General features: G+C 36.9%; 1 protein-coding gene across 6 annotated transcripts in view; it reads right to left on the bottom strand.

The window, feature by feature from the left end:
* mef2cb (myocyte enhancer factor 2cb) overlaps positions 1–26,442 on the bottom strand; it is a 78,275-nt gene that overhangs the window by 19,344 nt on the left and 32,489 nt on the right. For all 6 annotated transcript variants that reach the window (XM_056233348.1, XM_056233347.1, XM_056233346.1 and 3 more), the window contains one exon: positions 16,855–17,058. In XM_056233348.1, the coding sequence (XP_056089323.1) occupies positions 16,855–17,058 (204 nt within the window). The remainder of the gene's footprint in view (positions 1–16,854; positions 17,059–26,442) is intronic.

Below are 26,442 nucleotides of genomic sequence, written 5' to 3'. Positions count from 1 at the left end.
AAAGAAATGGTAAATGGACTGCATTTATATAGCGCTTTCACAGACCCAATGGCCACCAAAGCGCTTTACATATTGCCTCACATTCACTCATTCACACTCACTCATACACCGACGAAAGTTACATTTCATTAATACATCTTAGCAAAGACACATTAAATTAAGCTAAAGTTGAAGCTAAAGCAGTAAAGACATTTAGAATGTTTCAAAATAATTCTATTTCAAACAAATGCTGTTCTTTTGAAAAAAAAAAAAATTCATCAAAGAATATTAAAAAAGAAGTATCAGCCGCTCAACTGTTTTACAAGAAATACATGTTTATTGAGCAGCAAATCTGCATATGAGAATGATTTCTGAAGGATCATGTGACACTGAAGACTATAAAGGAATAATGGCTGCTTAAAATTGAGCTTTGCCATCGCAGGAATACATTAAATATTAAAATATTGTAAAACAGAAAACAATTACTTAAAATTGTAATAATACTTTGAAATATTACTTTTTGCACTATATATCAAATAAATGGTGAGCATAAGAGACTTCTTAATAAAAAAAAAAATCCCACCAAACCCAAATTTTTTAACGGTAATGTATATATTGAATTTAATAATAATTTAATTTAATAATTTTTAGGCACATTTTTTTACAAGTCACATTTTATTTGTCACTTGAGAACCACTAGTGTAGAAACGTTACAAGTTTTATTAACCAAGGAATTCAAGCTGACATTTTATTTTTTAGAATCTTGTTTGCTTTAGACTATTTATGGTCAGGTTATTTATATTTATGTAATATAAAATAATCATACATATTCCTTGTAAGTCGGTGTAAAGGAAGTTGTCGAGAGACAAGATGATACACACACACATACACACACATGACAGGAAGGACCAACCTAAAATATAAATGTTAATATTTAACCAGATCTGGGTACCAAAGAGAAAAATGTCTAAATGTGATTTCAGGAGCAAGGAACAGCCCTACTGCTACTGACCACATGAGAGAGACGCCTATAGACCTGGCCAAAATAGATTAACAGAGAGACGCTCAAGGAACATATTAAAAGATATGGGGATTATTTTGATATAACCATTAACATACTGTAAACAAAAAATGTGTGATGAAGCTGAAAAGTTGTGCTATGCTTAAGCAAACGAGCTAGTTTAACAGTACAAGAAAGAATTGTGGGCTCCCCTGATATATTAAAGCAGCAGTTTCTCTCTCTGCCACCTGATGGCCACCTTCTTGTAGGAATGAGATCTTCCTCTCGCAATAAAGTCACCTATGAGAGAGTATTACTTTTGTATTAACACTAACACATCTTAAATGACTATTAATTCACCATCAAGCCATTGTGTTCATTCAATGTAGTTAAGAGATTCTGCCATCCTGAGAGATACAAAATCAGCTAATATTAGAAATTCTGAGAGACATTATGTTTTGTTGTGTTTTTTTTTTTTGTGAAAAGAAGAAATAAAAACTTGAGGCACACTGCCACATGCCACACCAGACCCAACCCCCTTCAACTGTCTCGTGACATTATCTGCACAAGGTTCTCGAGCAGTCTGACGTCTCATCAAAGCGGGACGCGTTCCGCTGGATCAACTGGCTTTAAGTGTGGCGTGGCGGGATATTAGCCACCAGCTAACATATGTGCAGCTTGCGCTCTCACACACAGTCCTTCTCTGCCTTCATCTGCCTGTCTGCATCAATCACACAAGAATTAATTTACTCTGCTGACGCGAGGGCTTGATGAAGACGGGTTTCTCATCCTCTTTTCTTCGCTATGACACGCTTCTATTAGGTGTTGAGGGAATGTGTGGAGAGTGGCACTGCGAGATGGGAGCTTTTTTTCTTCTTCCTTTATACATATTGAGCTTATCAAATGCTTTGATGATGAGTACCAGTCTGGTTGTTTCGTGCGACTGAAATAGAAAATGACGGATTTTGAGTTTCAGTTATTAAAAAAGACAAACTAAACAACTTTATAATGCTATATATCCGTAAAGTACTGCTCCAGATGTCCTAATTGTGGTAGTCCAATCAAATTGGTTACTTCAAAAGTGTTTTTTTTTTCTTTTTCTCGCCTGCAATGATAGGATGCCCCCTAACTAGCAGAACTCAGGTATTGCCTCGACACCAGGGTGGGGGAAGATTGCGGTGTTGTCGATCTAAAGCAACGGAGTGCGAAGAGGCAGAGTAGACTATAGTGTGCTGATGGGAGGCCATGCTGGCTGAGTGAGCGCTCAAGCAGGGATCGGCAGTTTAAGACCCAGCATGAAGCCGCTCTGAACCCCCTGACAGTCCGCCGCTATGCCACTCATTCCAGATATGTGCACCTGTCAGAGTGTCCACACCTGTCACCAGCCCTCGCACACACACACACACACACACACACGTTCTGCTGTAGGGTGGTAGAGCTAGCCAATCACAGAGTGTATGCTGAAGATGGCCATAAATGGCTAAACAAACACCCATTCCCCTGAGAGAAACAAAATGCGCTCAGATGTTGCTCTCTCATAGCTCAGAAGGCTTAGTGGATGTCTTACTTCTTTGAAGCATAGTTTCAAATAAATAAAAAATGTACACAAATGAGACATAGAGAGTAAGAGTACAGAGCTATAAAATTAATTATCATGGCTTTAATGGAACATAGATGTGACTTTTGATTGCAGACTTGGCAAATATGAGCATATTTATCGGGGTCTTTATCTCAGTAGAGCAAAATTCTCTATTTGAACTTGTGAGAAACAAATGAGATCCATTTGGTTTCAAGGGCCAATGTGAACACAGAATGAGACACGTTGAGAGAGAAGACACATTACGTCACTGGGGTCTCTTTCTCACTTAAGCAAAAGTCTCTATTTGAACTCCATTTAATGCCATTACTGTTTAGGAGAAACATTTGAGAATTTAAAAAGATTTTTTTCTTTCCCATGGGTTTATAATGACTCATAATCACTCCTATGCTCTTCATTTCTACAAGAAGGCAAAACACACAGCCAATGCAATTGATTTCCCAAGAAGCAACGGCAAAATTAATGCTTCTATAGTTTGCCGGTCTAAAAATAAGATACAGTAGACAACAAACACCCTGTACTTGGACCAAGCAGTGAGAACATTCTGACGTCTTATTAGCTCTGCGAGATGAAAGCTGCATGATTGTCCTTCCAAAACATCGATGAGAAGTAATCAATCTAACAAAGTGGAAAATGGCCAGGCGGTGGTGAGGGAGGGGGGCTGATAAAAAGCTAAAATGCACAGATATAGTCAATATAGAGCTGTGGAAGGGTAGAGCGGCTGGAGGTTTCTGAGAATCAAGCATGGTTGAAGACAAGGAAGGGAAAAGAGTGGGAAGGAATGTCTCCTTCAATGGTATGCTCCTAATTAAACTCCTTCATACTTCTCGTCTCTCCTGGCTCCTTCTGTCAGACCTCCTCTCCGGGCTGAAGCCTAAATAATGGACTGATATCAACTACGGTCTTGCAATTCCAGCTGTAATCAAGCCAGAAAAACTCTAGCTCAAGTAGCCAAAGGATGATTCCCTACTCTCTTCACTACTGATCATTTTACTCTGACCTCTTTTTAAAATCTGAACAGTGTCCAGTGCTCATTTAGACATCTAGTTAAAACCAGGCCAGATTGATGAGGGATTCTGACCCAGACAGACCTCATGGTTTATTTTTAAGAGGGTTTCTGTTGTGGAATGGAGATGACAGGTTTGCAGGCAAGTCTGGCGAAAGTCCCTCATTCAATATTCTGCTGGAGACCATGGAGATACGAACAGACAAGCTTAATTCCAACAAAATATGGATGATTAATCGTATTTTAATGATGATCACGATATCTGCTTCCCTCGATTAATTGAACATAATTGTCTATGATATTGGTCCACTGGTTATTTATCCTTAAACCGTTTTTTTTTTTTTTTTTTTTTTAGAATTGATCTTGCATTGGCTTTTATGTATGGGCGGGGTTGCAAGATGTCGACAGTTTAAATTCCCCAATCAGATCTTTTCTCTTAAACATTGCTCTCAAACTGGATACAGTTTCTGCCAAGTGTTTTACTAATACACAACCTGGTGACCATGCACACATACTCTCTCTGAAAACACAGTCAAACTGTTGGAGTTTAGCAAACTCAATTGTGATATTCTGCTCAAATAAAATTGTAATACAGCCGGTCTGTGCTCCTTCACAAGTCCACTTGTGCTTGTTTGCTGCCAGTAAATCTGTGACCAAACCTTCTCAGTGAAAAAAAATGGTTAAATCCAAACATGAATCTCGACTACATTATTTGCGATTGTCGTTGCTGAATAAATGCACTTCCTGTGTTACAATACAATTACTTTTTTGTTGTTTTATAAGAAAATTACTAATTACTGTTTTAGCTTTTGACAGAAGCTTCTTAAAGTTTGACCAGTTTTCATAACTGTTAAGTCAGGAAACTAGATGAGTTTGTGTTGACATTCTCTTGATTTGTCCGTCCGTGGAAGTGTAATAATTTTGATGAAATGTAAACAGAAATTTCTCAAATGACAACAATCCTGACTAATAATCATGATTATTAATGTTGAGAAAAAATAAGTTATCACATTTCTGTGTCCCTGCCATAAAGATTCAAAGAACTTGCACTGATAATCAAAGTTTGCACTGTTACTTTGAGGTCCTAGCATTTACATTCATTTTCATTAGCTCACGTTAGTGGTTTACAAAAAAAAGACATAATTTCACACAGGGCTCTATTTTGGCAGCTCAGTGACTCTCCTTGCTCAGCACATGTACTAGTGTTTTTTCCACTTCTTTCTCTCTTATACAAATCCACTATAAAGCCACTAACTCCAAGGTGGTCCCATTAGGCCAACAGAGATGACATCATGCACCTCAACAGTCACGCCTCCACCATGTGTGTGCTGCGATTAAGTTGGAGTTAATTATTGCGTACAGTCATACACGCCTCTTGCTTCAACAGAGTGGATGGAGGTCAGAGAAAGCTCAGTGACAGAAACGCACTCGATCTAAAAGCGCTCCGCAGATGGCCTCACTAAAAACTCTGTGCTTTGATATGGTACTTTTGGGGACCGCAGAGTATCCTGCTCCCGTTGAACATGAGAGTGCAGAACTTTAGGAAGAGAGCCAGTCTGTCTTGACCTTATTGGAAGCATATGGCTGTAGAGAAAGCAGGGAAGCCACCGTTTAATTAAGTGTGGTTTGAACATGCTACGACAGTGTAGCGAGACATGAATGCAGATGACAAAGGATGTGGCCTCCATATGTGCCTGTGTCTCTGTGTGCATGTGTACATGATGGTAGTGTGAGGTGGTGCATCACAGAAGACCATCCTTCTTTGAACTAACCCATCATGCTCTTCAGCCTTTGGAAGTGGGCACCTCTTAACTCCTAAAAACAAGCTACTTCACTGTAATTTTCTTGCTTTGAGCCCTTCCCCCTCTACACTATAATCACACATCAAAGAGACAAACTATAGGCCTGCCATTTTATGGTTAATATGGATATTGATAACAGAGGTCATATCAGACTTTTTTTTTTTTGTCCCCATGAGGTTACCGAAAAATGTTGCACCAAAAATACTATCAAATTCAAAAATACTATTTTTATTTTTCTATTGTTATATACCTTTTAGCAGGGGTGGAAAAAATTGATTAAAAGTGACATTTATAATCTTACAAAATATTTCTATTTCAAATAAATGCTGTTCTTTTGAACATCATACAAAATAAAAAATAAAAAACTTGATCAAGATTTTTGCAAATATATTAAGTAACTGCTGTTTTCAACATGGATGATAATAAGAAATGTTCTTTGAGCGGCAAATCAGCATATTAGAGTGATTTCTGAAGGATTATGAGACACTGAAGACTAATGTAATGATGCTAAAAATTCAGCTTTGTCATCACAGGAATAAATGACATTTTAACATATATTAATATGGAAAGCAGTTATTTTAAATGGTAATAATATTTCACAATATTGCTGTTTTTAGAATATTTTTAATCAAACAAATTCAGCCTTGGTGAGCATAAGAGAGTTATTTAAATAAAATGTAAAACAATATTTTAGCATATATAATATATATATATATATATACACACTACCGTTCAAATTTTTCTTATATGAGTTCGGATATATTCATTGGTTTGACCTCAGATATTTGCAGAACGAACAAGCCGTCTTTTTTTTCAATTGAGAAGTTTTCCATTCTAAAAGTTACAGTATGTTTTCTTGACACAATGAACTCTTTTACCTCAACCGATCAAGGGAAATTTGATTTCTCATGATTACAGTAGGTAATGGATAAGTAATATCATACCTTGAGCATCTAATTACATCCTGGAATGGATGAACATAGGGAAAATTCACTTAAAATGTTCTATAGTTAGGCATTTCTAAAATGAAAGCTATTCCCAATACACAGGCATTAAGTGAAGTACTTCACAGAGAGAAAGACAATAGCTATCTAGCTATTTTCAAGAGTACAGCTGTTACTCAAAGAAACATTATTCTTAACAATGATAAACCACTGTACGAAATATGCTTGTGTCTTTATTTACTATCTTTACAATAATGTGATACTCTGTTGAACATTTGTGCCATGTTTTTCAGATTCTGGTATATGACCGTAAAGCGTATCATCTCATATGCTCTCTCCATGGCTATTACAGACAAACAAGTCATTCATATGACCTAATGGAGCATCCCATACATGCACACAATGACACTCAGTCTAGCTAAATAAAGGGGTGCTTATATCATGGCCATCTTTCCATTTGAAACACGCTGGTTATGTCTTTATGTCTTATTTTATTTCTAGAGAGACAGAAGGACACCTATCACACGCACACACATTGAAAGGTCTGTGATTCTTTTTTTGGATGCAATGAGCTATAATCACACTTGTGCGCGTACACACACACACACACACACACACACACACACACATCAGTTATCAGCCTTTGTCTGTAGGGGTTCTTATCATGCAGCTGCATTACAGGAAGGGGCAGAGGGTTTTTGAGGAACAATGCACAGGCACCTGACCTCTCTGGCATGACCTTGTGTTTCCACACCCTTCGGGCCCTGTGTGAGGGAACACTGCCATCTACACCCATATACAGAAATAGATTGCTCATTTTCCACTGACAGTAAGAGGGACAGCCAGACAGGACAGCCTTGTTTCTTGTATCTTATGTGCTGATGTCATGTGCTATGCTGATCAGTCTATGAGTTTCATGCTGATGAATAGACCCGATCTTTCATCTTATGTATCAGTTACATTTTTTTTTAAACTTGAAACTGGGTGTCATTGCAGTGGCATTATATTCCACCTATAATAATTTGTATTTTTTTTTTAAAATGTTTTATAATTATTAGCTTTATTATATGCAATATTATATGACATTATATTAACTAAATCTACATGAAATATGTGTACTTTTGAAAATGCATTTGTCAGTCTGCAGTACCATTAAAAAATAAACTAATGAAAAACATGGTGAAAGATTTCAAATTAACGGTTAGGGAACAACTCTAATACGAGTTAGTTGACATGTAGGTGCAACATTACTTCTAGTCAACAGAGTGTTTAAAGGGGACAGTCAAAATAAAGTATAACTGATAACTATAACGACATAACTATATCAGCATCCACACCAAAACGCGATAATGTTCTGTTTATTATAAGCGCACGTAGCAATTATATCGTCTGACACTTTAAGATCTTTATAGCATGATGGAATCCAATTGGCTGTCAATGTTTGTATTGTTAATTAGCTGGAAAAAAAGATTTTTTAAACTTCATAGATATTGCTATTGTTATGGTTATTGTTCTTGGTGTGAACGGGCCATTTTACTTATACATTCTTATTCTCTTTTAGTTATAATCTTATAACCTAAAATTGTTCATATAAAATTCATAAAAAAATGTAATCTACAATCATAGCCGTTTCTGTAAATATCAATATATTGTGTGCATGCACTTCAGTGTCTATGACATTGAATCACTGGAGAAGCCATTCAGATCCGTTAAACTAGTCATAAAAACCCTTTAGAGTCTGTATAAATAAATGAATAATAACAGCTTTTATCCCCTGGATCAAATGTTTAGTGGCACCCCCAGGTCTGGCGGTGGAGGGGAGGAACGCAGTCCAAGGGCAGCGGTTCACTAGAGTCCTCCACATAAGCTGTTGAATGAATAGAGTCTTGCTTACTCACCCTGCCTCTCCACGCCTATTCTTCTCCATTTGCTTTGCCAGCGCAATAAGCCAAGAGTGCTAAATTTAGCAACACAGTACACTATTTTTAGACCACTACCATTTTTTGAGACATTTATTAGGGGAAGGATGCTAAAAAAAACTCATGCACGCACACACACAAACCCACATCACACACACACACACACACACACACAAACAGAGGGAGGAAGGGGGAAAGGGAGGGGGCTCCTAATTTGGACACATCTGAAATACACTCATTTTAAAAGTGTTGCCGTAGACGCTTTGCAGCTGTTTCCAATCAGAGGGAAGTGTAGAGGAAAACACGAGAGATTTAGACGGAGTAAAAGAGAGAAAAAGAGGCAGAACAAATGCTTTTCTCGTCAACATCCAGATGCCATGTGGCAGAAGTTCAACAAGTTGTTCTAAGGCTGTGGGGTCAACATGCTCTGGACCGGCGCTGCTTCACACTGAATGAGCGATGAGATCTGCTTTGAAGGCTGGGCAGACGTCTCACACGCTTGTCACATTTTACAGTTATTTTTCAACTTGTCAAGGAACCGTAGAAAATATATTCTGCTTTGTTATTATGCAAAGGCTTCCAAATCTCACAGCCTACAGGAAGTCAAATCATTTAGTGAAATATTACTATAATTTTAAACAACTGGTTTCTATTTTAATTTGTTTAAAAATGTAATGTATTCCTGTGATGGCAAGGCAGAATTGTCAGTCTTCAGTGTCACATGATCCTTCAGAAATCATTCTAATATGCTGATTTGCTGCTCAAGGAACAATTCTAATTGGTATCAATGTTGAAAACAGTTGTGATGCTTAATATTATTGCGGAAACCGTGATACTTTTTTCAAGACTATTTGATGAATAAACAGTTCAAAAGAACAGCATTTATTTGAAATAGAAATATTTTGTAACATTATAAATGCATTACAATATTTACTTATTTGTATACAGCATGAAGTAGTATAATGCATTATACCATATAATTGATACAGAAAAAACTCACTAAAAAGTTGCACATGCACTTTTGCAATATCTCAGTCCTATGTCTTATTAAGTGACCCGGGACGTCATTCACTATACCCTCCTCCTCATTCATTTTTTAAAGTTGGACATCAACCTTCTTAGTATTCCGCAATCAATTAATTATAAACAATATATTAAGAATAAAAGAATAAAAGAATGCCTGTTTTCCCATATTTTTTTTTGTAAAAATTGTATAGGGTCGCCAAAGACCCGCGGTGTGTAACAGTGTTTGTATATTTTTTTCTGCACAACAATAATTTAATATTTGATGACTGAACAAGAGCAATGTCTGATACACAATGATGAAGTGACATTTCACTCATAGTTACTGCAGGCAGAAAACAAAAGAATAGGAAGTATCATCAGCAAAACTCGAAATGGCTCAGCGATTAGAACTGAACGCAATCAGATATTAGTGTCACTGTCACTTGATGGTGGATCTGGTGAAGAAGCTGACAGTTAAATCAAATAATCAATCAAATATTGATTTTGAAGATGTGGAAAATGATAGTTTTGAGAATATGTTTCAGATCACGAATATGAGCCAGACGCTGAATGTACTGGGAAATGAGTACAGTGATGATGGTATAAAACATGTGCAAACTGAACCCTTCCAAGCTCCAAAAGGTAACAAAATATGCTTTATTTGATTCTTCTCTAATTGTTACTCTAATATCAAGAGAGTTTTATATTATCGCGTCAGGTAGAGATCCATCCGTGTTAGATATAGATTAGAGGGCGCTAAAGAGCCGGATATTTAAAAATGAACGGTGAATGGTGAAACATTCATGGATTTAAAGGTTAACCGACAACAATCTAGTTTAACAAGAAGAAGTGCACTGATGTAGTGCTTCACTTAATATTTAAATTACGTCATTGGAAAACCACGCCTTATTATGCAAACTAGGCTCATCATAGATGCCTTAAATACAACCAATTGTAAGGTGTATTATAACTGTTCAAGCAATCAAGTGTATAACATACTCTAAGAATAATAACGAATAATTTATACTAGGCTTTGCATCCTGTTTGTGATGCTCATTGTTCATCTACACTCCTCCTCTGTTGACTTGTCTATGTCACAAGGTTTATTTGCTTAACTAGACAAAGCCTCTTCTGAGTTTAATAAAAATCTTTGGCAAAAACATTGAGCTTGAACATCACTCGGTTAAATTAGCATAAACTTATTGACTCTTTGCGTGAGCCATTAATAGTATGCGTGTGCGTTGTGGTAGATTATGGTGGTACACAAATATTTCCCTCAATCAGATGTATGTTTGTCTGTAAGAGGACACAGTTATGTGAGTGTGTTATGTCATAGCGGGCCTTTGTAAGTTAAATAGATGGTCATTGAGTCTCGGCACTGAGAGAAAACCGCTGTAGGCTAATGTTCTCTCTGATCTCTGATTACTCAAACTAGTAAGAAAGAAAGTCTTTTCAAAAAACAACTGAGGGAATGTTCTACCGGAGGAGCCTGCTAATGTGCTAAGTCCTTACGAGGAAAATATCTTTTAATTAACTCTTTACTGCCACTTTGAAAAGAAATGAAAATGAAATTCAGTTAATTAGTGTACCTTGTCCACATCAAGCATTCTCCAAGACGTTTAATGAACCTGTGTTTATCTTCATTTATTTTCCCCACTTCTCCTTCTACTTTAAACAGATGTAAGTTGAGAGAAGCCTGACGCCTGCAACCCTTCTTACACATCTCAGCACACAGCAACACATATGAGGGTGAAACATCGTGAGGGAGCTTTGTGGAATCTCATTAACCAAGCAGGTAGTCATTAACAGTGTGACCTTTGGAAATAATCACCAGCCTCCCTCCTTGTCGTTCTCTCTCTCAGTTTGTCTCCCGCCGCTTGCAGCTAAACGCGCTCCTTTCTGTTGCCGATTCATTTAGAAGTTGTAGAGGTGAGAGAAGAGAGAAGATTAAAAGGTTGATGTTCAGATAAAGCTAATCTACGATGGGAGGGGCTTGGCAAACTCTCTCTCAAGTGTTTGTGTAATGTTCACACGACCGCTCCATGTGATGACGTGAGTGTTGACATGAGTAAGGCATGCAGCCACAACGTGCTTCCTTTCATGTTAATCTCGCTCGTTTTTAATACTGTTAAAACTGTTCTGAATTAATAATAATAATATAAAAATGTGAATAATGCTTATTAATTAGTCATTTAGCTGGCGCTTCTACCGTAAGCTACATATATTACTCATTAATTTGCCTTTATTAATATATTTAAGTAATAAAATGTTATATAAAATTATATATTATTTTGTTTTCTTCACATTATATATATATATATATATATATATAATATCATTCAATAATTGACTAATTTTATATATTTCTTATAATAAAATGTTGTTTAAAACTATATATTAGTTATATATTATTTTTAATTTTTTTTTAATTATAATTTTACATTATTCATAAGTTTATATAATTTTAATAGAAATGTTACATTTAAATAGTATTTATATTGTTCAATTTTTTTCATATTGATATATTTTACATTATTCATTAATTTACTGATTTCATGCAATGGCCAATAAAGTAAAAAGTTTGGTGAGAATCAATACAACTGATCTGTCATCGGTTGCACCAAAATCAAAACCAGTGGTAATGCCGCCTTCACATGCTATCGGAATTATAGCAAATATGAGTTTCCTACTTAAAAATTGGACATGAACACCCTCTCAAGTCATATTTAGCACTGGGAAGCTCAGGAATAATTTTGATACCCAAGACCCTATGTTTTACGTGCCATAAACTTTAAAAACGATTGCTGCTGTGACTGATATTCTTAATTAATTTATTCCACAACAGTGACATCGCCTTGTCTTTTCATGAAAGTTATGCATATTTACATATATGAAAAATCATTTGAAGCATAATTGTATGTTTTATACACACCGGAAATAGCTTGTATTTGACCGGAATTCCAGAATCATCATCAAGCTGACTATCTAGATAGCGTGGTGAATGTTTATATGGTTGTCAATGAATGGGACGCTAAATATAATTTTGCATTTAATACGATTTTCCAATAAAATAGGCAAGAATAGTGTTGTAATATAATGTCTGCACAGTGGCGCAACGAGATGCGCGACAGGCACTCTGATCCAAAGATTGTGGGTTTGAGTCCCGTGTAGGACATCTTAATTGGGGGCAGTCGTGGCCTAATGGTTAGAGAGTCAGACAGGTAACCTGAAAGGTTGCGAGTTCAATTCTCTATGCTGTGAAAACTTGTCCTGGCTCAGTGCATTATGGGAAATACGTTTTTTAATCACCTGCCAAATAAATGCTGCATTGTTTTTTTTTGTTGTTTCCCCCCCCCTGCTAATCTAAAACTAGATAATTTGACCTTACACAAGAACTCGTAATTTGTTCTTTCTTCACGACTTAAGGTGTAATTATCTGGACCTTCCCACCTTTCGTCTAGCCTCAGATGTTAAGACGTAGGAGACTTTTAATGAGTTTTTGTGTGAAAGCTAAACACGGTAGGAAAGGTGCTTCGACTGAGGCATGAAGAAGTAAGAATTGAAAACTATGTTCTATTACATTACAATAAACTCAGTTGTTTAATAAATAAAATCAGATCCTTTTGACAAACATTTGTAAAATCTATCTGAGAACATTTTCCTCTCTTGCAAATTATATATTTTTTCATGTCTCTATCCTCATGTTTATGTTATTAATTACGCCAATGCCATATTGAGAAAGGCACGTCCGCATACATTTCGGCTGAATGAAATAATAGCCTGACCTACGAAAACAGAGATAAAAGTGGGGCGAAAACGGAAGACATAAGCGGAAAGAAAGAGCCAGGGATAGTAGAGTAGGGTAGAAGAGCCTCTAGCCTCTCATAAATAGAGCTAAAGAGGCTGGGCAAGCCTCTCACTGCCTCTCTCCCAACAACGCTAATTATCAACCAAAGACATGCTAATTACATGGAGCTTTATTGCTAATGTAGCGGGCTGCTCTTCAAGACGCCCACACGCTGCGCCCGGCTCCCCTGCCTCTCCTTATCCTCCCACTGCACCCCACAGGCACTCCAGGCAAAGACAGGAAAGATTGCTCGGATTTGTGTGTTTTATATGAGTGTGTGTGTTTTCGCCCGTTTAAACAATGCTAAGTCTATGTGCGTACAGCACACGTTTGAGACCGTCCAAAGCCGATACGTGTATCACACAAGCAAACTCTCACACACTCTACAGCTCAAAGCTGAACTATGGCACTGACACCCCTATGCCGAGTTCCCCCTCCGGCCCACCCCAAGGCCTCGTCCCCATCCTGCCATCACAACAGGAAGTCTGCTTTGTTCCTCTTTACCTCCTACCGCCCACATCCCCTGGCCGTGATGTAACCTAGCAGCAGAAAAACGGGGCCCTGCAGGAGCTCAACGCTTCAGCGTCGACAAATCCAGTTAGGGCGGCATTTTAGCCACCTTCAAAATCGATTTCTCAAACACGAAATCTGGCAAATTGGAAAGAAACTCCACTAAAGCTGTTGCTTGGTGATGGGAGCAGTTTGACTCGCTATGCTCTTTTTTATTTCCTTTCTACTTCAATGTTGGCGTGTGCTGATTCTTTAGTGTGCTTAATATTTCTGTCTTCACATGGCAAAGCAAACCGTGATACACAGGACCTGCTTTTTAAAGGGATAATTCAGCCAAAAATGAACATTTTGTCATCACTTACTTACCCTCAAGTTGTCCCAAACCTGTATGAGTTTCGTTCTTCTGTTGAACACAAAGAAGATATTTTGAAGAATGTTACTAATCAAACAGTTGACAGTAGCCATTGACTTCCAAAGTGACCAAGACCGTCAACTGTCTGGTTACCAACATTCTTTAAAATATCTTATTTTACGTTAAACAGAAGGACGAAACTCATACAGGTTTGGAACAACATGAGGGTGAGTGAATGATGACAGGATTTTCATTTTTGGGTGAACTATCCCGTTAAGCAGAGTGCAGCACTTTGCAGTTGTTTTACAAGGTTTCAAAAAGTTAAGCATATTTTTACAATCTCAGAACTCAATAATAAAGACAATTTCAGGTCTAAAAGACTAAACTAAACTAAACGAGGTTTTGTTAAAATTGTGATAATGACTCGTTATAGTCTTGAAAGCATGAAGTAATGTTTGAAATGTAATGCATTTTAATATTTTGCCTTTAGAATTGTATAGCTGGCATAGTGTTAAATAGCGGTGTATTTTCCATCTTTCATTTTAAATTATAATATGTATGATATATACTAAAACAAATCAAATAAACTAATTTTATTGTTATTCCTGTTTATTGTACAGGTACATTTAATGAAAAATTATTTAGATTTTCTTTTTTTTTTAAGTCCACTTAAAATTATGTCAGGTAAAGTATACATCTTTATTCCTTTTTGCTGGGCCATGAATCTGACTTTACATTCCATTTGAATCTCCCCTGATGATTCCAACATTGCAATGAAAAATTTGAACTTGAATGGTATACCACCATTTCAGTGTAAATTGGACCTGGGATCTTTATACATTTCTTCCTTCAATTTCTAAACCACTTGCCATGGAGTATGGACTATAATACACACTAAAAAGTATGACTGTTCAATCACTAATGAGAGTTTCTGAGAATTTCAATATGAATCGGAATGATAAATATTCTAAGAATAAATCACAGAAAATCTAGTATTTACTTGAGTCTTTTCTCAAGTGCAATGCACAGCTGCTAATGCTTGGAGTGCATTTTTATAATTGTACCTTGATGCACTATAGGTATAACAAGCACTTTCTTTTTTGCCCTTTAAATCTGCATCAAGGTCTGAGTTTGTATAAGAGACAAAAACAGAGGGCATGTTTCACACTTTATGACAGATGAACTTCCAAAAACCCATCTTTGCATTTGAGATGATAATTTTCTAGCGCATAAAAACAAATTAAAAATATATAAATTAGAAAAGAGATGTCACGCTGGCTTTATAAGATATATGCATATGGAAATAGTATTGCTGAATATGTAAATAAACGAAAAAAAAAAGATTGAGCCAGTGTACACACAGCTGAAATGAAGATTGAGCACAGAGTGAGGGGATAAAAAAGGAAGTAGACAGAAAAACATGTTTTTTTTCTGACTCTAAGTGCAAAGCAATTGGATTGCACTTAGATTGAGAACAACTCACTTCACAAACTCACCCATAGATCTAGTGATATTAAGAACCGTTTGGGGATGTGGACCTGTTCGTGTGTTGTTGCGCTGTAGGCATGGCAAGAGGACACCTTTTTAAAGCCCTTTAGTCCTTCAGAGGACCACCTTGTCAACCCATGTGTGTCACCTTTTCTTGTCAAGATGTGTTGTGACATCTCAGAAAAGCAGATTACGTGACCAGCTCACGCTGCAACATGCTTTTGGATGTTTGCCGCCAATCGCTTAGCATGGCCTGACCTCAGGTTAGGTTAAAGGCAGGAACCAACAAACGTGTCTCTAAGACCTGCCTTAAGCAGCATTAAGCTGATTGAGAAAATGCAGACATTAAAGCAGCAGGCATTCAAAAAGAACAGTGCAATGAAATAAAGCATGACACTGGATGTATTTAGTGCACTTTTCATATAGTCTATTTTCTAGTCAATTAGACTGCAAAAACATGTTGTTGGGTTTGTGTCTATAGTGTCTCACCGTGACAAGGGTTGAGCTGAAAATAAGGGTGCAGCGGCACTATGCACAAGGAATCTAGTCATAGTCACGTGTTAATGATACATTTCGCTAACTGAAATATCACACACGAAACACTCATTTATGTACATCTTTCAGCATACACACTCACTATTGCAGGGGTTTTCAACCTTTACAGACCCCCACCCAGACTTGCATACAGGTACATCCTAAGGGACCCCCAAAATCAAACTCTATTCTATGTAACATTTTGTCATAAGTTTCATTTTAAACAGCAACTAAACGTTTATCAGATCATAAGTTAATGTCCATTAAGGGGGGTGTTCTGACACGATTCCATGTGTCTCTGTGTTCAAGGACTTTTTTATTTTGATGTTTCTGGTTTCAGTTCCTGTGATTTAGTTCCAACATTAAATTGATCAAAATTGACAGTCCAGACATTTATGATGTCACAAAAGATTTCTATTTAAATAATAAATGCTTTCTATTAACTTTCAATTAATAAAAACAGTCTCATTGTTGCCTCCTTGATCATTATCAAATGTATTATATATGTTTCCACCCTAAACATTTTTGGGGGTGGAAACATTTTTAATTTTAAGAAAATTCAGCTTTGCCATCACAGGAATAAATTACATTTTAAAATATATGATTAACAGTTATTATTAAATCGTAATTAAATTTCACAATATTACAGTTTTCTCTATCTTTGATCAAATAATTTCAGCCTTAGTGAGCAGAAGAGATTTCTTTTAAAAAACAAACTTGATGACCCTGACCCCAAACTTTTGAACAGTAGTGTTTTTTTTATTATTTTTTATTATTATTATTATAAAAATAAATAAATCATTATAATAGCCATACTAATAACCTGCTGACAGTGTGGGAATGTCAGGTAAGTGTGTTTAGAGAAACTCACCTCCACAATGTCAGAGTTGGTCCTGCTCTCATGTGGCTCATTGTACTCAGTGTATTTGAGCAACACTTTGTCCATATCTGTGCTGGCATACTGGAACAGCTTGTTGGTACTGTTGAAGATGATGAGGGCAATCTCACAGTCACACAACACGCTCAGCTCATAGGCTTTCTTCATCAGGCCAAACTTTCTCTTCGTAAATGTCACCTAGAGAGAGACAGAAGAGGGGAAACAAGGTTAGACAAGTCATAGGCTTCACTGACGCCGTATAAAAACTGAGATGGATGACTCTATGTGTGTTTACTCAGCGCGTTGAATACACTCTTAAATATTCTTGACTCCCGAGATGTCCTAAATACAGCGTTTCTTCGGAAAATCAATGTTAGTTTTCTTTCCTTCTGTCTACTTTCTTTTATTTTCCTTTGTGCTCTTCCAAATTATCAGGAAAAATAGACAGTAGCGTAATAGCTCCTTCCTCTCATAAATCAACTGAAGATCTTTTAAAAATTCCATTCTTTAATCCTAAGTAAAATACTTATTTCACTTTTGCTATTATTCTTACATTCATAAGACGAAAAGAGCTTAATAATTGAAATTTATAACCTGTGTGCTCCAAAACCATGCAATAACCTTTCATTTAAGATTAATACAGTAACACTATCTGTGCCTGGCCCCTCTAATACAATAGTTCAACTATATAATTAGGATTTTATTTCATAATTAAGGTTAACCATATTCACCTCAAGCAAATTGGGGGGAAACAATTCGATTACCTGTATTGCACGTGAGGCAAATTCTCCGCGTGTGCATCTGTGTGCAAATGCACTTTCCAGCAGATGCGCAGACATACAAACACACGCACACACTCACGCACGAAGATCATCGCTGCCACGGAGTGTTTGAGAGGCTGTTAATGACTTCTCAGTGCATGTTCTCGTCTAAATTAGCAGCATTAAAAATAAGAAGCATCTCTCTCTGACCTCATAGGTTTCATGTCTCTTGAGCACTTAAATGCAGCGCTGGAGAAACCACACACGCACAGACCAGCTTCTGAGAAGAACAACACAGAGGAGAAACCTTGAGGCCTAACCGCTAAACTCTTCACCTCATAAATGTAACCAAAATGTCCCCATGCACCTGGCAAATATATGCATTATTTATTGCAGAAGGAAAATGCATAATTTTACAAAATATATTGTGAGTGTGATAATCACCAAAGCAATTTGATAAGGAAGAAAATTAGCATGCATTAGCATAAGGTATTTCTTTGATGATGCTAATTTGTTTCTGACGTTGTCATGGTGAAACTATTTAGCTTAGCTGGTGTGGTAAATGAAAAAATAAAGAATGAGCCCTAGTTATATGAGAGAGTAGATGAAGTTTTTGTTTCAGTAAGGTTGTGCTTTAATTAAAAAAAATATGGTAAAAAAAAACTTGTGTAGCTTTATTAAAATGGCAAAGGAAACAGTATCCTGTAAAATAAAAAGTGTTGTCAGGTAACCTACACATGTACTTCATGTACATCTAAATTAACTGGTTTTATTCAAGCCAAATTTAGATTTAATATGACTGAATTAGCCAAGAAAAAGGTAGTAATTGCTTCCTAAAGGGATAGTTCCCACGCAAAATAAAAAAATATTTACTCACCCTCATGTCATTCCAGTATGACTTTATTTCTTCTGCAGAGAACACATAATTTTGTCCACATAATAAAAGTTTGGGGTCCAAAATTATACTGGACCCTATTGACCTTCATTGTATGGACAAAAAAAGATTGCCCCACAAAATAAAGATTGCCATGCAGGTTTGGTGCAATATGATGGTGAATAAATGATGAAAGAATTTTAATTCTTGGGTGAACTACACTGTAAAAAAATATATATTGTTGGTTTAACTTAAAGTAAGTAACTTGGTTGCCTTAAAAAATGTAGTTAATACAATGAAGGAGATTGGTTTAATCACCAGAAACTCAAAAAAAATATTATCTGAACCACATACAGTAAATGATCTAAGTTGACTTGACAACAGAAAAATGTTGTGATAACAAATAATATATATATATATATATATAAATATTTTAAATTTTTTACAGTGTATATCCCCTTAAGAGAATAATTACCTATTACCAGTTTTTGTAATGTGTGTACTTGAACTGGAGTTCACCAATTTCATTTGACAGTGATTCATCTTTCTAATCTTTTAGAGATTATAGTTTAAAAAAAAAAAGATAGAGTAGTGAATCTCATCCTGCTGGTCATCTTCTATCATCATATTTCTAATAATTTATGAGCGAAGAAATGATGTATTGATTATGTATCATTTTGACGTTCATTTTGACAAGTCGAACAGCCACTTAAAGAACACAACTGATGTTTTGACAGCTCCCTTTTTGCAAGATAAAGCCAAAGCGAGAGTTTCAAGCTTCCACGTTGTGGCTTAGCAGTTCTGAGAGGTTTCTTCTCGAGGCTTCTGGAGATTTGGCAAGTGTGACAAGATGCAAAAAGAATAAGCCACAAATCCTCCAGTATGACAGCAGGTGGAGAAAAGAAAAAGCTGAACAATGTGTTTGATGAACAGACTTTGAATTTTGGATTATTTGAATAACAAATAGAGTCAGTAATTAATTCACACATCCAAAATTTGCACTGGGCAGTTCTCTGAAAGAGGAAGTAGTATCACACATTCTCAGATAAGAAGATATAAGGACTTTAAATAATCACTGTGGTCAAGCTCATAACTGTGGCTAGTGACATCAACACCCACAGTCACAAAACAACACATACTAAAGATACTTCACCATAGTCTTTTTTTGTAAAGCGGCATGGTCACATATATTCCTCTTTAAGTGAGCGGTGCCCACAATATTTTATTCTTAAAGGGATAGCTCGCCTAAAGATGAAAATTCTGTCATCATCAAGTCATTCCAAGACTTTTTTTCTTCTGTGGAACATAAAAGATGATATTTGAGAAATGTCCCAGTTTTTTCGCCCATACAATGAAAGTCAATGGACATCGAAACTGTTTGGTTACCAACATTGTTCAAAATATCTACCTTCATGTTACGCAGAAGAAAGAAAGCCATACGGGCTTGGAACGACATGAGGGTTTCTTTGTGAACTATCCTAGTAAGTTTTACTTTGAATTTTTTTTTTTTCAAATCAGGTCCACTCAACATGAGATGAAGAAAAATGTTTTTAAGGGAGTCACCTCGCTGTAACCACGATCTCGGGATCACATGACTGAATACTAGCCAAGTACTACATATTTTATCTCATCTGATGAAGAAAACATCATAATAGCTTTCGCTCACTCTTTGTCTCCAATTTTTAGTTTCACCATAATATGTAACTTGCTGGTATAATGTGATCACAAGGACCTTGAGGTGTGATGTTCTTCCTCCTCTCCTGCTCACTACCTGCCTCCACAATCTGTAAAGCTCATGAGCCTTCAGCGATCCAGCGTGTTAATTGCAGAAAATGCCAGTTGCAACACCTCCTCGATGTGGTGAGAGCTGCAAAGACTGAAGGACCACGGTTCGTGATGATCACGATTTTGTCTCTTCGAACCCTGAACCTGTAGACCGCAGGAGTGTAAAGCCCTTATCATGTGAGCACATTCTTATCATGCGTGACAAACAAACTGCCTAGACATAAATGCGCCTTTGCGCTCGGAAGGTGAGCTTGAACTGCTGTTCAAAGGACTGAGAATCACTTTCTACTGCCAAACAGAAAGAATGAAAAGGAGAAAGGAGAAAAAAGGTCTGATTCCCAGCCTGAGTGTGGTGTGTGTGTGTGTGTGTGTGTGTGTGTGCACGTGTGTGAGGGGGAGTCGGAGGGGGGAGGTCAGGAAGCACATTTGTATGCATTTCCTCTCATAACAGGAAGTGCCTGACAGCTTCCCCTTCACAATGGCTTCGCTTCTGCTTCCCGCCTCCAGTGCATTTTTCCCCCCTGGGGAGTTCCTCTAGAGGACAGAGACAGGGAGGATGAATGTCCATTTGTCACCATCTGCCCCTGAATCATGATCCATGCGACCCACGCACCCCAAAATCTCCCCGCTCACGCTTCATGATATACTGTATGAATCATAATGGTAAAAGTCTCACAGTAGGGGTTGTATTGACAATAGACATCAAGCTTATATGTGTGACCCAGCAAAATTCTGCTCTGTTCCCTTTCTATACATATTTGCTTGGTTGCTTTTGTGTTAACAAACTCACAGTTTATGCTAAGCTACACTGACGGCAACACAATTTGTTTAAAAGTCATGCGATATTTCAGCACATCGCTTTCAAAGCCTCAGTGAGAATTACTTGCTTGTGACAAAGAGAATATTTTGAAGGTCATCAGCAGAAACATAATAAGAAACAAAACCTGCGTGAAAAAATGAAAATGAGAAAAGCTCTGAATAATGAGAAGAAAAGTGGAATAACAATTAGCGTAAGAGGAACAAAAGAATTTTAAGAAGATACATTCTAAGAGGAGAAATTTGGAGAAGTTGCACTTCGCGGAAGCAAAGGAATTTTCCCGATGATGTTGGTGAAGAAGCAGAGAAAGAAGAGAGAGAGAGAGGGAGAGACAGATGAAAAAGTGAAAAAACACGCACAGCATGTTTCGTGAGGAGACAGGCGCAGAGGTAACGATCACAAGAGAAAGGTGGGAATCGTGGAGGGGAGAGCAAGGGGTGATGGGATACCCAGAGGGCCTCATTATTTTCTTGCTGTTAATTTCACTCAAACTGTTTTACACCTTTCTGTTGTTGATTGGAGAGACGCCTCTGTTGTCATGGGTGGCTGAATCAAGCACCGTCTCCATGCCATCACACCATCATGAGGCAGAGATGAAAAGAAAGGTAACAGAAGCCTACTGAACGTGTGGTGCCTGCATTTGCCAAGTCAGTTAGAGGGGTGAAAACCACAAGCATGTTGAGCGCCAATTAAAGTACGTACTTCTGAATGAACTTCCACCATACGGAGACTTCCAGAAACCTGATTTCTAACACAGAAGTAACTACTGACCCTATTTATGTGGCTTTCTGCCGAAGAAAATCCCAAAATGTAATCTTTGTCATTGTTCTTTTTGCTATTTGTAAACCATCATAATTCCCTTCATGTCCTATTCAAGTAAACAAAAATGAAATGGAATACAAAATATTCTCTTATTATACTTCTATTCAAATTTGGTCAGTAAGATATGCTTATTAAGGTGGAATTTATTTGATCAAAATAATAGTAAAAAGGGTTTTATTTTATTATTACTTTAAATGCAATTTATTCCTGTGAAGGCAAAGCTGAATTTCCAGCATCATTACTCAAGTCTTCAGTGTCACATGATCCTTCAGAAATTGTTCTAATATTCTGATTTTAGGGCTCAAGAAATATCAATCTTGAAAACATGCTACTTAACATTTTTGTGGAGACTGTGCTATTTTTTTCAGGATTCTTTGATGAATATAGTTCAAATAGAAAAGTTTTGTAAAACTATAAATGTCACTCTATATCCACTTAATATTTATATTATATAACACATTTTTTCAATGCTGCACAATTACAAGACGGCATCAAAGACTCCATACCATTTTCCTGAACTCAACGAGTCAACGAGACAATCATCTGTATGTGTTTGATTTTATTTTCCAAGACAAGTCAGCATCAGCAATGTTTATTCTTCAAGTAGAAGTAAGCAAATCTCTCATCGCCCTTATCAACATCAGACACTGTCCCGGCCTCGAATCAGCATTGAATCAAATTGAATTTGAAATAATTATTAGATAGATTCATCTCTCTCAAACGTGCCTGTAAGTGTACGCTGTGTAGCAGTGTGAAAATGAGTCAGTAAGCATGCTCTTGTTAGCGATGTGGCTAACACTTTTATGACACAGGGGGTCCTTTCATGTGACGTGCCCAGGAAAGTGTTTGAGTGGCTGAGGGGAATAAAGCCAGGCTCCTCACACTGATGCCCTCTGTCTAAGCTTCTGGGCAGCTAGTCAACGCCAGGGAGGCCTGCTGGAGGAGCCTTGCTCTTCGCAAGTGTTTTCAGGAGGTGGGCTATAGGCAGCCAAAGTGGCCGCCCAGGGCGGCTGAGGCCTTGTGCCCATAAGCATGGCGCCAGAGACAGGGTGGGCCGTAGGGAAGCTGCCAATCTGGGAGAGGTGATATCAGCAAGGAAATGATGGGAGACGACAGCATGGGCCAAAAATGTTTGAGCATTCAGATGATTTTTATGGGCCGAGTGGGTTTAGGTTTTTATAGTGTATTTAAGCTCTTAGCGGTTAATTAATGCAATAAAAAGTATATGCAATACTATTAAGTACAGAGGAATTACATAGGGTTAGGGTCAGGGATAACAAGAAAACAATTTCAAATAAACTACTGTTCAAAAGTTTGGGGTCAATAAGATTTTTTAAAATAATTTATGTATAATAAATATTGTATACGGTTTCCACAAAAAAACTAAGCAGCTATATATAAAAAAAAAAAAAACTATATATAGTGTTCTAGTGCTTTTGTCTTTTTTGGAGCTTGAGAGATATGAATTGTCATTATATGCAAATGAGCTGCATAACGACTGTGTGCTCAGTTTTCTAAAAAAAAAAGTAGAAGTGTGTAAATAATAATAAAAAAAAAAAGTCCTTTCCAATTATTCCTTTAAGTGCATATAAGCAGCACAACTGTTTTCACAAAATAAGCATATTAAAATGATTTCTGAAGTAAATCACACGACACTGAAGACTGGAGTAATGACTTTGTCAAAATCCAGCTTTGTCACCACAGGAATATATATATATATATATATATATATATATATATATATATATAGATTAAACTCTGCTACAGAATTTAGATGCATTTGCATGAAAAAGAGCAAACATCTCAAGAATGCAGTGCTTAAGGTAACACCATTGAATCAGTCTGTTGTTTATTTGGCTTCGGTATGGAAAGATTTCCTTAAAGAGGAAGTGAAAATATGCACAGCCCCAGCCACGTCTTCAACACATTAAGAGCTAGAGGGGAGAGAAAAAGCTAAATAGAAACGAAAAAACCCTTTGTAAGTCAAAGGTCCCCCATTCTTGTCTTGTGATGTCTGTCTTCACGGTTCTCTGGTAATACAATGAAGCGGGTTGTTTGCCACAGCCCCAGATGAATGGCAGCAAGAGGACAAGAGTCAATGATAACCCTTGTGCCAGCTGTCGAACATGGCATATAGTCTATAAATACATAACAATTTATGATGCATGTTTTCAGCAAAGCATCTTCTGACCAAAACCTCTCTTGAGAATTGATGAGCTTATTTGTATCACTTTGCAAGGCCACAGTATGTTTTGGCATTACTTTTCATTAAAGTTGTTGACATATGGCTAATGATGTGATACTAGAAATTAAGCATAGAAAAGTATGACACATTTTGGCAAAAGGATAAATGTCATGTTCTAGGGCTTCTGTGTTTAATAAGTAATGCATTACAAATAATTATACAAATTTAACATGTTATCTCTATTATCCCTTAACACTGCAATCGTGCAGCTTAGAAGTTTATTTTTTTGTAGTGTGCCAAGAGGTCAATTCCACACAGTGTGACACATCTGAACATTCACAGAACAAAAGTACTTAATTAGTATAAAATGCTTAATTTCAACCATATTAAAGAAACTGGCCAAAAGGAAATAAATGTCACTGTTTTCTTCCTTTCCCTGGAAATCTGTGGCATTGACTCTCATCAGGTGTCCTTCCTGTATCAATCTCTGATCTTGAAGTCTGGTTAAGGGGGAGTGAGAGAAACAGAGAGAGAGAAGGAGAAGAGAACAGCGATAACACCAAGACAGGATGCTCTCTGTGCAATCCGATAGCCTCGCCAAAAACATCCTGACCTCGGCCCCCCACCACCCCCCTCCTACTTCTCTCCGTTTCTTTCCTCCTTTCCTTTTCATCTGTGTTTATGATTAGAAACTCTGTGTCTCAGAGCATTGAAAGGTTATGTAAAACCAAAACGTTTACCTGAAAAGGACAATTCTGTCACTATGGATTATATTTTCTGTGGATGAAAAATGGAGAAATTTGAAAATGAATGCAGTTATTTTCCATTTAATATCGGTTGATAGTGACTGCATGTGTCAAGCTCTAATAAATAATTAGATAAATGAACTACAAAAAAATAAATTAAATTAAATAAAATAAATGCAATAGATTTGTGTGGGACTGCAATATAAGATATATTATAATCTTCCCATCACAAATTTTAGGGACCAATGACACAAAATATCACTGGTTCTCAGATGGATTACTTTTATGATGCTTTTCTTCTTTCTTTTTTGGAGCTTGATAGATATGCATGGTCATTGTATGGAAAATAGCTGCATTAAGACTCGTGAAAAATGTGTGTTAAGTTGTACTAAAATTAGTCGAATTGAATAAATAATGACAAACACTTATTTTCTGGGTGAACTACTTTTTTAAGCGCACATACACTCACCAATACTTCATTCTTCATAAACAAACCTTTAAATTCAAACTATATATGTATGTTATACTCAGAAGCAAATTCAATATGATGCCTTGTTAACATCAAAACTTGTTGGTTTTTCGAAAATAAACAGAAACAGAGAACAGAGAAGTTTCTGGTTTGAGAAGTACCTTGACTCATTCTTTCAGCTTTTGGCATGAAAGCCCACATGCATGTGAGCCTCTGGTTTCCTCAAGGGGGAGAACTTACTCAACCCACAAGTACTGAATGACTAATGTCACTGTGCCCCCTCCGTCTGCTCCGGCTGACACGCCCATTACTTTCCTCACCCGCTTTTTTTCTCACTTTCTCCTCCACTTCTCCTCAGGCCCTCACACTATCTTCAATAATTGATCAACCCACCAAGGTCCAGACAGCAGCCATTAACTGCAGCAGTATGGTCTCACTCAGTCATATCAACTGTTAGCCAAGTCCTTTTCCCAAAATCACTCTTTTTTTTTCTCCAGACCAGACTGAGGAACTACAAATGTCTGTTTCTGTGACAAAGTGTCATCCTGTGAAGGGATGTGAGGACTCTGGTTGACTGTTCAGAAAGTTTATAGAGAGTCAAGTTACAACACAGAAGACAAATAGAACAACCTGAAACTAGTCAAGGTTACTTTCTGTCAAACTGCAAACTGCTTTCTAGGCTTTCCTGGCTTTTTCTTTTTTTTTCTATAAGGGGGACAAATGTAAATGTCAAGCCTAAAGAACATTTATTGATCTTGCAGTAAAACAAGCGTCTATGTAACTGGCACCAATACGATCAATACAACTACAGTATCTGCTATGCATAATATCTGCCTGTTTTTGTGTGTTCCTGACTTGACTTGGTTTCACGGCCAGAGAAATGGAGATACGAAACAGAACGTTTTTCTAATTGGTCAAATTTGAACGCATTAACAGAATTAGTTTGAAGAACACTAACACACACAAAAAGCCAAATTAATTATTTTTAGATTTTAGTGTCATCCATGTAGAATAAAACAGCTTAAATTAGTCAAAGCTTTTTTGGTCTAGTTTGCTGGATTTAGAGGGGTTTTGGGCACTTGTCTGCTGGTCAGAAAACCATCGTACCAATCAGCTAAACTAG

This window comes from Rhinichthys klamathensis, unplaced genomic scaffold (assembly GCF_029890125.1).
Source record: "Rhinichthys klamathensis goyatoka isolate OS25496 unplaced genomic scaffold, OSU_Roscu_1.1 h1tg000369l_1, whole genome shotgun sequence".
NCBI classification, from domain to species: Eukaryota; Metazoa; Chordata; class Actinopteri; order Cypriniformes; family Leuciscidae; genus Rhinichthys; species Rhinichthys klamathensis.
Note: the sequence above shows the minus strand (reverse complement) of the source record. Positions and strands in the feature narration are given on the sequence as shown.